We start from the raw sequence: 13,899 nt of genomic DNA, 5'->3' as shown, positions 1-13,899 counted from the left end.
CTCCCTGCTGTTGGGTGCAGCATGTAGAACACTGGGGAGCTGTGCTGTGTTTGTTTAAAACTCACAGGAGCCCCATTAAGCCCTGATTCCACTCATTTAGGGCTTCCACAGGAACAGGGAGCCGAGCCCCTGGGAAGCAGCACGTTGCAAGGGACACCAATTATGCGGCGGAGGACACAGGCCCTCCTGTTCCTGCTCAGGCCAGCTGTCACGTCGCAGGATGACCCTCTCTGTCAAACCCATTCAGCAGAGCGCATGGAAAGCCAGCCTAATTGGTGTTGGGCAAACAAATTTTGTCACAAAGTTGCAAAGGAAGCTAAGTAGCTGAACGTTCACATTGTCCAACCCCTGACCTGCAGATCGGGGCCGTTCCATTATGTTCCTTTCCGTTGATTAATCATCTATGACCCCTGACTCGTCCTTGCGAGCTCGGGAAATCCAGGGCAGCAATTAAAATCAATATTCTAGCAATAAGCGGCAGCGTAAAAAAGAAGTGAGCTCTTTTCCCCCTGTGGAGTGATATGATATGTACAGAGAGCCGGTAGGGGTCTTTGGGGGCTCGTTCTATTTGTCTCCTGGTTTGTTTCGGGGGGGGGTCTGTCATTCTCCATGTTAAAAAGAGGATTTTGTGAGAGATTCACTTGACATCATTAGCTCTGGAGAAGAGCCACAATGGCTGATTTCTTGTCTTGGCTTATGAAAACACATGTTGGATCAATGCTCAGGTGAAAAGTCCGGCTGGTTTCGCGCTTGTTTAACTTTAGTTTAGTTTAACTCCCTATTTCCACCTTCAGGCTCTCTTCTTTACCATCTAATCATCCAAAGTATCCTTAATCATCATTCTATTGTAGTACTGTGTAGTACAGTACTGTAAACATTTCAGACAATATTTGATCATTTTATTTTATTTTTTGAAGTTTTTCAGAGGCAACGGTTATCTGGTCTTTGTTCGTCATTTATGCATGAAACATTTCCACAAAATCAGGCCATCCACAGAGGTTTGACTTCAATAAAAGTGCACTTTAATCGTTTAATAAAACAAACAACACACTGTGTGTTTAAAAAGCAGGATTAGGATGATGAATGAAGAAAGAGCGCAGTGATTGGGAACCCTGTAATAAAAGCTCATTGTGAAAAGCGGAAAACCTCATGTTGAGGTGGTTTTGTCATTCAAGATGATATTGCTACCTGATACAAGCAGCTCGTTTTTCTGAATAATTACACGTTAGCTGGGAGGTGACGTCAATAATTTGCAGTGGGGTAAAAAAAATAACCTGGGCCCAGCCACCCGCAGAACTGAAGCAGAAATAACACTGGCTGCAAATGTGTAAATATCTGCAAATTAATGACCTTTATTTTGCTCTGCCTTTTCAGGTCATTGATGACAGATGAACACACTCAATGTTAATTAATTCTGAGAGAAAGAACAAGATATAGAAGATATAGAAATTCCTTTGGATAGACAAAATGTTTATTTGACGACTTTACTGTATTATTGTGTATATATATATATATATATATACAATATATATATAATATGTTGTAATATATAAGTTGTTTTTAAGTTTTTAAAAATAAATGATAAAATAAGGGAAAAAAACACTTAATTTAAAATATAATTAAATGTGAATTTATACATTATTATTAACAATTAATAAAAAGACAAGTAATATATACATATACTGAAGGATAAGTTATATAAACATAAACTATAAAATATTTATTATTTATTATTACCTACATAAAAAAACAAGCATTAATGTATTCCAAGCAATGCACACATATAAATAGATAAATGTGTGATGTCTGTCTGTGATGACCCCAGAATATGTTTTTGACAAAACAAACAAAGGAATTCTCCCCCAAAGCATCTCTGCGCTGGAGAGAGGGGCTGTTTGGAGAGGCGGAGGGGGGTCAAGAGGCTTTTGCCATCAGTGGGAAAGTACTGATTAATTTTGAAGAATTTCTGTGAGATAAAACGCCCCGCGCACAGTTCACTAATTACACCCCTGCACAACGCACAACAAAGAGCCGTCTCATATCGCAAGACAATGAGGAGCCCCGAGAGAGCGAGGGAGAGTGAGAAAGAGAGAAACTAATGAGATGAATCACCTGTCAGTAGAAGAGGATTCGGGCCCCTGGTGGCCCCCGGGAGGAAGGACATGCATGAGGGCCCAAACGCTGCTCCTCACCAGACGATCTCCATCCCCCTCTCATGACAGACAGAAAAACACCCGGCTCTGTCATGTTGTGGTCAAAAGATCCTGCTGACGACAGCCTCGCTGGGATTTATTTCATGTGCTCATTGAGTACACAAGGTCAGCGGGAAGTTTGACCTGTGAAGAGAAACAAACTGTGTGAATATTTCAAACGAAACATATCCACCGTATTTTGCAATGTGGAAGTAAGCTATTTTCATTGAATGCGTGAGACTTACGATTCATTAGCCGCTAAGAATAACAAGTGCATTAAACAGTAAAACTGTCTGTGCCACAAACCAGTGTGTTTATGACTGTGATAATAAATTAAAATAATATGATAACAATTAGCTTTTTGTAATATCAAGTATCATAAGAGACTGTTTTTCAGGGAAAATAACCGGAAGGGAATGACAGCAGAAGATTCACATGTTGTTAATGAATGGGAGAAGGTGCAATGCATAATATGGCGGAAAAAATATCGCCTTCTAAATAAATTAAAATGATAATTTTTTTAATATGTAGCCTATTTTTTTTTCGACCTATTATGTGCATATAGATTTGAATCATGCTAATGGGGAAAATAATGCAAAGCAATAGTCAAAATGCAAAAGGCATTTTTCAAATAAAATCTTGGCAATAGTAAATTAAGTAATTTAATCCTGGTTAATGTGATAATAGATGTGAAAAAGAAGCATTACCATTGTGATTCATGGAGATCAATCCTGACCTTTATCTTCACGTCCCAGTCAATACTAAATCCACTACAAACTCAAAAGTTATAAAGCTCTGACTTCTTTCTGATATGAGGGAAAAAAAAACATTTCATGTTCCAGCTGACTGAAGGATCATGTAATGATCCTGAAAATTCAGCTTTGACTCATAGGAATAAATAACCTCATAAAATATATTCAATTATAAAACAGTTATTTTAAATTGTAATGATATTTCACAATATTACCGTTTTTACTGTATTTTTGATCAAACAAATGCAGCCTTGGTAGACAAGAGACACTTGGCAACCCCAAACCTTTGAACAGTATTTTATATGGAATTCTGGTCATCTTTCTAGTTGTTTCTTTTTCCATTAATGGTTCTCCACAGATCTTGAATACTTGACTTTCATGAAGCACATCTCAGATGTTTCTCAGAATAGCTGTCTACAGGCACATATGTAATCCTATAAAAACAGTTCTCCACTACACATATGTGAACAGTTGTAAAGACAGTGAGGGAATCACAAAACGCTCTCTGTGTGTTTGACAGTTTGAGCAGGGAGGCCAATTGTGGTCAGATTCACTGAGAAGGGAGACGAAAGTTTGCGGTGTCTGCGCGGTTTCGCGAAAAAAAGGAAAATGACACTCAAAGAGCTGTGACAGTTAGGATTATATTAGAGGTCAACCTTTATTTTGGTTTTGCATGTTTGTTCCTCCGCAAAACCTTGAGGCGAAGTGAAATAATATTTAAGGAGACAAAGGTTGTTCTGTGTCGAGAATAGAGGGCCACCAAATTTCTGTTGACATGGCCCTTTATTAAGTGTGTGGTTGCTGAGGAGAGCAATCTGAGGAACATTTGGCCTCTCACAAAATCTAACCCGACCGTTGAGAAACGTTCTGCGCAACAGTGAACGCCGTGCTGCGGCACGCATCTTATTTTCTGCTTGTCACTCGTGAAAGAAAACAAGTGCTGACTGGCAGCCACCAGGCGTGGAAAACATGACCCTTAGTTACGGCTTTTACCGAAAGCTGACCCAAGAGTGCAATATTTTTAAAAGGCAAGAGACTGGTCAACTAAAAGAGAGCAGAAGTGGCGTCCTAGACAGTCATGCACTGCTGGAGTCTCCTGTGATGGAGTCAGCGCTTCTTTTGCCTAAGAATAGCTGTCGGCTGCTGCGGTGAGTTCACAGAGCCTGAAAGAAGCGGCTACAGACAGATTGTATGATTCATTTCAACAGTTCCAGGGTCATCCTACACTGATCAAAGGTTACGGCAAAGGAGGAAAGCAGGCAGGAATCTGGAGTTAAACACTCGTTGATCTTTAATGTTCAAATGTCAGATTATTATTTAAAAGTTTGGGGACAGTAAGAATTTTTAGTGTTCTTGAAAAAAAAGTCTCTTATGCTAACCAAGGCTGCATTTATTTGACCAAAGGTACAGTAAAAACAGTAATATTATGAAATACTATTACAATTTAAAATAGCCGTTTTCGGTTTAAATATATTTTAAAATGTAATTTATTCCTGTGATGCAAAGCTGTATTTTTAGCATCATTACTCCAGTCTTCAGTGTCACATGATCCTTCAGAAATCATTCTAATATGCTGATTTACTGCTCAAGAATAATTTATTATTATTACTAGTGTTGAAAACAGTTGAACAGTTGTGCTGCTTAATGTTTTTGTGAAAACCATGATACATTATTTTCAGGATTTGTTAATAATAATTATAATTATTATTATTATTGTTGTTGTTGTTGTTGAATCCTCAAAAATAACTATTTTTGAATAATATTAAAAATGATGATGATTCCTTATGAATTTGTATCCTGTTTATGCATTACCTGACCAGTTAAATTAGAATTTGTCTTTGTATGCATTTGTCCCTCAATGTTCTGTTGTTCTGTCATAGGTTATTACATTTTAATTTATTTTATTATTGTAATTATCTTTTTTATCTTTTCTTCGTTGTCGCTGTTCTGTTTGTTCTGTGAAAAAGCCAAAACACTCAAATAAATGTTAATGAAAAATTATATTATATATATAAAAAATGATGATGATGATGATGATGATGTTATATGATTAATATTATTATTATATAAAATATATATCCTACCTTTCCTTTTTTTTCTGGGAGAAAAATGTTAACGAATATTAGACTTGTTAGCAAGTATTTTCCAGAGCTGTTTTTCTTTCATTTAGAGAGTGAGAAATAGAAAAACACATAGATTTTGTGTGGTGCCGTGAGGTCATTTTAATGTGTACATATTTTTCAGCAACTTTAAAACATTTGTAAGCCTTATCACCTCTTGCATCAGCCCTCCTACTCACCCCATCGCCAAAAATGTGTGCAGAAAAAAAAAAGGGTTTTGAGTAAAAGTAAAACCCAAAACAGCAGCGCTGCATTAAACATCATCAGACTCGGACAGACTCCTGTGTGTGACTGCCCCGTCTGGCCCGAGTAATTCAAGCTTGGAGAGGACACCCATCTAAAAAAAAAAATATGGCCCGCTATTATTCAGCCTTAAGGAAGGAATAATAAAAAGGGGAAAAGAAAGGCAATCCGTCAGCCATCTAAATCAGCTGACATCCCCAGGTCTCCCCGCGCTGTAGGTGGCTGCGCTGCAGCGCGCCGTCTGATAACATCAGTGAGAAGTTAAACAAAAGGCATTTTTCCCTCAAACCGGCCATCTTTCAGCTTGACTACTGCTGTAAACATCATTCCAGAACACAACATTATGAGACATCTTACCCTACATTCCTGATCCTCCTTTTTAAAGGGAGAGTGAAGTCTCTGAGCTTTGCCAAAAGAAGACTCCTAAGAGCTTGGAGACACACGGAGGGGGGAGAGTTAGGCCTACAGCGTTTAAAAAATGTACCACCATCCCGACAGCGAGTTTTGCTCGAGAGCTCTCGGTTTCACCTTCGAGTCTGTTATTGACACATCGAGAATTAGAATAAATTCTCTCTAGTGGCTCATGCAGACTGTCTAATGAGCTCGCTGTCATCCACAGAAGTAATTTCTCCCAGAACAAGGTTTCATACCAGAAGTTTTGGAAATCCATTTGGAAAAGGAATAGTTCCATTGACCTTAATACCTTTCCGAACATTCTCTTTGAGCATTCCTTCACTCCCTTCGGTTCTAATTGATTTCATAAAAGCGGTAATATGTAAAAGCGAGGAGGGGCTCTGTTGATATAACCTTGAATTTAAATGATCCTTGAATCCCCATGTTGTCTGAGAAACTCTTCACTGTCTTTAAACGCCTCATAACTTCCCCATGACACATTTTCTGGACCGTGTCTTCAACTTCCACAGAGCAATTCGCCTCTTTGTCTAGTGTCCTATGGCAAATTATCAACCGTAACCTCTGCGTCAAAAGCCAACTCCCTTGCGCTGCGTTTAGCACGCTTCGGACACCTAGTAGTTACGGCCGTCTAAGAACATATTCATACATGCGTGGGCCTGTTTAATGTGTTTCAAGACTCATCTTCTTCTCTAAAAGCTCTTTTCTTTATTATGCAATCAGTCACAGTCAAAGTGAAGATTGACTTGCATCAAGTTAAGCAAAGCTCCAAATTTGGGTCTTCAAATCTTCAATGCTTACTAATAAACTATACACAAGTCTGGGTTTCGGTAAATTAATTAATGAGATATTATGATTTGCATAGAACTAAAGCCCAATACACAGTCTTATACTTAAGTCTTATGTCTGCTTGGGATGCAATAATGATTAATTTTATTGCATTATTCTGCTGATTAATTGTGTCTGGTTGAAAATGGAAAAATAAATAAATAAATAAAAAATGAAATGACAACAGTTCTTGAATAATTTTAACAAGAATAATTATGACATTTTCCTTTAAAAAATATGGGAATAAATCACGGCTGGGAACACTATTTTTTCATGGCACTGAATGTGAGTGTTTAGCATCCCAGTTGCTACATTCTCTCTCTCTCTCTCTCTCTCTCTCGCTGTCTGTCTCAGTGTCTATAGATTTCAGTGTTATGTATCTGGAGATTATGCTAATGAAGAGTTCGTGCTTGTAAAGATGAAGGATATGCAACAGTTATCTGGAAATATACAGGAGCAAAGATCGCAACAAGCAAAATAAAGTTCCAGACTTCACATAATATTTTTTAAAAGACCTACGGATTTATGGGATCATCAAACCTAAATTTTCAAATTTGAATCAACCATTTGAATATTTAAATTACAGTGTTGTTTTTGATGTATCTGTGAATTTTTCCCCATAGTTTTCCATTGCTTTCCAATGCAATTGCCAACACTGCAACGAATTAATGATTCTCTAACTCAGTGTTTTTCTCTTTGTTTTCCAGTACAAATACCGCAACATTCTTAAATCAAGATATATTAACTTAAGATGAGCAATGACTTAAGATATTAAGTCCTGTTTTTTTGAAAAATGCATCAAAAGGAAGTGAGTTTATGCTTAAAAACAGAAAATATACCTGTCAAAATTGAGGAAGAAAGTCATTTTTTGCAGTGCATTACAGCTTGACAGATACTTCTAAACTGTAAACACCTCAGAAAGTGAATTAGTTGTTTTCAATGACACATTACACTGAAAGGAGTCTTTTGACCCACACATTTGATTATGAAATCACACTGCAACTGTCTACAGCAGCAGGTACTGTAGGTTGCATGTAATGCAACACTGAATTTCTAGCACTGTAATATTGTTCGTCATACATCCAAATATACGAACGCCACAAAAACAGTAATAACATATATTCATTTTCCATATATAGTCCTCTTTTTATTATTATTAACAGAGGTCAAATAAATTCATCAAGTCATATTTACAGAGAAAGGCAATAAATACTTTATAATAGTAATAAAATTATTATTTTTGCATACATTTATTTAATCGTACGAGTGGCATGATTGTTAGTAACGTCTGACAGACGATGAGTATATAGACGAGTGTATACTACAGCTATACCCATATAGAGAGTCGACCTCACCAACAGTGGCTGGAGTCCAGCGTCTGCAGAAGGGATTTCTTCTGTCTCAAACCTTCTAGAACTGAGAGAAAGCGTTCTAGAACACAAAGGACATGACTGATTGTCAGGCGGACCGATTTCATTGGCTGAGTGACCTGGAAGTAGTCAAAATCCGATACTTGTTGAGTGTCCGGGACATTAAGAGCGATGCATCATACCTGGTTTTGCATTACGTATTTTGGTAGCTTACATTTAGGGTGACAGCATAATCAGCATGTACACATGATCCAAATGTAGAGCATTGGAGCGATTCCCCAAACCTTTTTCCAGTCCCTTCATATCCAGGCTTGCGTCTGTGAGTTCTCACACATACTTTCACCACAGCTAAAGCTGATATCTGGCTAGTCAAAGCATGTCGATCTAAGCTGAATCAAAGAATATCGAAGCGTTCTCCGCATCCGGCCCGAGAGAAGGCCTACTGTCCGTTCTGACGAGAAAGGCATCCCACAGAGAGGCTCTTCAAAATATTGCACTCAAAGCTTCACGTTTACCTATGGAGGCCTGCAAAGGTCACATGACTGTTATCGCTCTCTCGTTGTGTCTCCATGACAGCCCACCATTCCAGTGGAAAATATTGAATCCTTGTTGTTGGGGGCAACACAAATGAAAATAAAAGATTTCCCAGGTGGTGCAGTTTGCTCTCATCCAGAGTTTAAACGTGTCAAAGCAGGAGACGCTAGTTCCTTATAGGTCATCCTTAGTTAATCCAGTATAAATAAAATAACAGATACCAATTACATTTAAAAAAGACCCACATTCAACAGCTGGGAGAACTTGACGTTTCTGAGATATAAAAATAAAACATCTTTGAACGTAAGTTTCTTGTCTCTTTTCTGTAGCCATTGTTTATTTGTGTCCTCTTCCTTCTCCTGTTTCGGATTAGATGAAGGTGTTTGTCAGGTAAGAAACACGGGGAGCGACTCAGTTCGTTTTGGGGTTGGGTTTTAATCGCCGCGCCCTTCGTGTCCGTTTCGTTACCGTCGTGAAACGGAACTCCTCCAGAGGGTCCACTTTTCCTTTGGGGTGGCGCTTCATGAAATGCACTTCCTGTTGTGTTTGCGTGGTCTTGGAGCCTTTTTTGGGTCTACCCTTTCGGTTGAAACCCAAATACCAGCCTTTGTACTTGGCCGACACCAGCGCTGTGTAGTTGTTCTCCAAATATTCCTCCACAAAGACGCACTCTTGGTTATTCCCATTGGGCTGAGGAGAAAAGACAAGATGACAGGTCAGAAAAATGGTCCACTTGTTGAACAACCCCTCAGCTGATGGTCTGATAGGTCATTAGGATTTTATTTACAGCCTGTCAGTCATTATTGCAAAACATAAACCCTAACATAAAACATAGTTTTCTCAAAGTTCATGACTGCTCACAGATTTAAAAAATAAAAATACTATATATTATATACAACATATTGCAGAATCTGTTAGCAACACAGCCAAGTTGTATTTTCAATAAAATAAAATAAAATAAAATAAAAAAGCTTAGGACCCTATCATACACCCGGCGCAATGCGGTGCCAGGCGCGACACAAGTGTTTTTTGCTAGTTTCAGCCCGACGCAGTTGTCATTTTCACGTCCTGCACCACGTTGTTTAAATAGAAAGTGCATTTGCGCCCATTTGTGCGCTCATGGGCGTGTTGGTCTGAAAACGAGGTGTGTTCAGGCGCATTGCTGACGCGTTGCTATTTTGAGGCAACTGAAATAGACTGCGCCATTGACCAACTAAAACCTGGTCTAAAGTCAATGGCGCAGTAGTTTTTTTTTGTTATTTAAAGAGCGCGTTAGTATAGGCGGATCCACAGCGCATGTGCACTCTGCTTATTACACACACAGGGCCGCACAGCAGCACACAAACATGCCAAATATAAAAAATTAAAGGATTGCAATGTAAAAGATTATTATTGTGTAGGCTATATAAATATAAAAATGCCTACATGTCATAATGGATAGTCATCGCATGTATCAGAATTAGGCTACCTATTTGCTCATGCACAAGCAGCTCCGTTTCATCTCTGGAGACGGGTTCTGTCTTTGCACGTGCAAATTCCGCCGTGTAAATAGCAAATCCGCCATGGCACGAGCGCAACTGGCTCTTAAAGGGAGTGGAAGATGAGACTCTGATTGGTTTATTGCACGTTATGTCCAAAACACACCCATTACTCATTAAGAGAATAGGGACAACCCTTTTAGGCCATGCGCCGGGCGCGCCGACAGTTTTTCCCGTCGTTAAACTAGCAAAAGTGGAATTGGACACGCCCTAAGTGCACCTGCGCCGTGCGCTTTAGACCATGCGCTTAGATCGTTAAAATAGGGCCCTTAGTGTTTTATGACCCTGCTGTAGTTTATTTTACAATAATGACAGGCTTTCATATTATTCCATATTATCCCACTTATTAGCCAGCTACTCACAAAATAAAATAAAATAAAATAAACCCCAACAGCTTAGTGTTTTATGACCCTGCTGTAGTTTATTTTACAATAATGACAGGCTTCCATATTCATATTATCTCACTTGTTAGCCAGCTACTCAAAATAAAATAAAATAAAATAATAAAATAAAATATGGGAAAAATATATGACAGAATGACTGACCAATCACAATCAACTATTTTAGAGTATTCTATTATATTTTAATAACCATAAATAATCTCGATAATAGTCTCGATAATCTATTGAGTGAAGAAAATTTAGAAAAGGCCCTCTTTTAAAAAACCCTATTTATTATCATTTCACAATATATGCATCTCAAAATAGTTTCAAAGTTTGATTAAAAACTGATCTGCAGTTTACACATCTACTATAAAACTATTGTATGACAAGACGCCTACTCGTCTTCCAAAGCATAATGTTTTTAAAAGAATGACCAGCTTTTGCCAACAAGACACAATAATTGGGCCCTTCAACTTAGGGTCAGTTCAAAACAAGCCAGTGAAGCACGTAATGTCCTATTCATGGCAAATGTAGGGGGTGTTGGTCTTTCCACTAAGATTTGTTTGTGGTATGGCAGTTACAAGGACTTGGAAAAAAGGACAATTTTAACTTCAAACAGCCAGCCTCAATATTTCATTTTTGTTTGAATAGATGGTATGAAAATATGTGTTGACTGGCTCCATTATATAACCATCATGAGTTGGTTACAGTAGCAGTGGTTTTGGTCTCAACTACAAACTCATACATCAAGTTGACATTCACTAAACATGCAATACACGAGTAATCATATTCATAACTGCAATTATAAACAAGATAAATGTAAATCAAAAGCACACACACAGGAACCATATCGTAGTTTAATGTGGCCCAAACCTGTTTTATTTATACCTGTTTGCAAGACAGTGAAAACAGCAAATAATATTTGAATCTGATATTTTTAGTTCCGATGTGTGATAGTAAACATACCTTTCCAATAATTTTGCCATTCTTGTTCATGCAGATGTAGTATCCACTCTCTTTCCCTTTTATTCGAATATGACTCCCGAATGTCTCCGTCTCCACAACAAGTAAAGCTGCGGGTAAAAATAAACACAGTTTACTTTGAGTTCATGAAGGCAATATGATGCTCATAGAATTAAATACATTTTGTTAGAAATAAACTCCTAAAACATACTATTTCTGTTTGAATTTGTTAAGAACACACGAGTCATAGTTCACATAAAAAAAACATTAAAAAAATAAAAAATAAAATCATTGTCTTATGTAAAATATATATTTTATTTTAAGACCATTTATGTAAAATATATATTTTATTTTAAGACCATTTAGATTTTTATTTAATTGTAATTTACACTATTTCTGACAATTTCCAACAAATTTTACTTTTTAATGTCAAAAAACATACATAAATATTATACACATATATATATATACAAATATATTATATTAAACATTATTTTAAAACATTATTATTTTTTTTTTTTTTATAATTACCATGCAAATATCAGTCACTTGTTTTACTAGTTACTATTTGTTATTTTATGTAGCTGTATGAGAAACAAAAAAACTACTTTCATGTATTCATGTACATGATATACTATACTTTTTTATTCAAAACTACATTTGGCATGTGAACTATTTAAAAAAAAACTGTGAGAGAAACGTAATGATTCATCATACACTACAGCTCCCTCACAACCCCTAAAAAACACCCAACTCTCTCTCTCTCTTTCTCTCTGTAACCACCTTTGTTAAGGGTCCCTCTCTTGGGGGGAAGCAATCTGCCAAACTCCTTGGAGCAGTTCAGATCCCCAGGGATTGGGTTTCCACTTGCCTTTAGTTCGTGCTCACTCAATCAAAAAGTTAGGATGATCCATTTGTTTAACACACTGGGCTATTCAAAGGTGCTCAAAGCAGAGAGGCTTAGAGAGCAACACCAAAACTGTCCCCTTCCAAAACAGCCCGGGGCAACATGAGAGGAACGACTAATCCAGGCAGGGCACTTGAGATCAAATGAGGGTGGGAAAGATCCTGCTCCTCAGCCACACAGACCCCTTTAACAAGTGCATGACGTTTTGAAAGATATGCCTGAGAAATACAGCAAATATTCCTGTATTTAAATGAACTCTGTACCTAAAAACCGAATGCTTAAAGCAGTCAGCCCACCATCTGTGCATCTCTCACTCCAGCTGAATTCTTACTGGTGCAGCTTATTAATATTAAAGCACAGATGTCAACCGGACACACTGACCTTCAGTAATGTGAATGTTTTAATATCCCAAACGGGTGAAACTGAAGACATTTTTGAGATGTTTCTGGGAAGGCGAGTGTTTGCTGATAAATGAGCCATACGAGTGCAAGACCTGATCCAGCAGTGTGTTCAAATATAAGACGCATGGTTGTTTTCATTTTGCTTTATTCAAGGAAACTAGCTGTGTTAAAGTCGATGTGAAAGACTGTTCGCCACCCGTTTATTTCTGTAAGATATTCAGTTTTTATTCCTGATGGATAAAATCACATCTGTCCAACATTTTATCTCACTGAATATCACTCTCCACAGATCAGGTTGCAAACAGCAATTCACATTGACTTTAAACATACTTTTAACATACACTACTGATCAAAAGTTTGGTGTCAGTAAGATTTTTTTCTCTCTCTTATGCTTAACAAGACTTTATTTGATGCAAAATGTAGTAAAGATAGTAATATTGTAAAATATTATTACAATTTAAAATAACTGTTCTCTATTAACTGTTTTACTATAGATAGATAGATAGATAGATAACATACATACAGACATAGTCAACTGTCATATATTACTCTAGTCTTCATGAACACATGAGTCACATGATCCTTCAGGAATCATTCTAATATGCTAATTTGATTATCTAGAAATATTTCTTATTATTATCAATGTTAAAAACAGATTAATATTTTGTGGAAACAGTGATACATTTTTTTCAGGAATCTTTGAATAAAAAGTTCAATAGAAAAGCATTTATTTGAAACAGAAATCTTTTGTAACATCATAAATATTTTTCTGTCACTTTTGACTGATTTAATTTAACCTTTTCAATGGAAATGTGAATGTGCAAAAATGCACATTTGACATAAATCTGATGTGTTAACTCAATCTGACTCAAAAATGTAGCTCAGAATTGAGTCATGATTAAAACATGATCTGCTCTCCTTAAGTTTTTTGAATGTTCAAACTTATTAATGTTGACAGGACAGCTGAATCACAAGGGTAAAGCTGAGACAGAGGAGCACATTGTGCATATGTGTGTGTGTGTGTGTGTGTCTGTCATGGAGTTCACAGATGCCAGGTGTGAGGGTTTACCTGGATCTGCCTCCTCTCATGCTAATAGAGAATCAGCTCAGCCAATGCTGCACTGCTTAACCAGACACCAACACACTCCAGCAGTAAACAACAGCAACACTGCTGTAAACACTTGCTGAATAACAAACAATAGCTCACACTGCTATAAATGACAACTGAATAAAGAACACTGCCAGCATTGCCAAAAA

The 13,899-nt window shown here is 37.3% G+C and overlaps 1 protein-coding gene across 1 annotated transcript in view; it reads right to left on the bottom strand.

Annotated features, from left to right (window-relative positions):
- Window positions 1-7,783: 7,783 nt before the first annotated feature.
- Window positions 7,784-13,899, bottom strand: part of LOC107678645 (fibroblast growth factor 18-like) — a 31,308-nt gene continuing 25,192 nt past the window's right edge. The window contains exons 5-6 of the mRNA XM_016473993.1: window positions 11,338-11,444; window positions 7,784-9,140 (exon numbers count right to left, since the gene is read on the bottom strand). Of these exons, the coding sequence (XP_016329479.1) occupies window positions 8,862-9,140; window positions 11,338-11,444 (386 nt within the window). The 3' untranslated portion in view covers window positions 7,784-8,861. The remainder of the gene's footprint in view (window positions 9,141-11,337; window positions 11,445-13,899) is intronic.

Source organism: Sinocyclocheilus anshuiensis, unplaced genomic scaffold (genome assembly GCF_001515605.1).
Source record: "Sinocyclocheilus anshuiensis isolate Anshui unplaced genomic scaffold, SAMN03320099.WGS_v1.1 scaffold877, whole genome shotgun sequence".
NCBI classification, from domain to species: Eukaryota; Metazoa; Chordata; class Actinopteri; order Cypriniformes; family Cyprinidae; genus Sinocyclocheilus; species Sinocyclocheilus anshuiensis.
The sequence above is the reverse complement of the archived record's forward strand: the minus strand, read 5'-3'. Positions and strand labels throughout refer to the sequence as shown.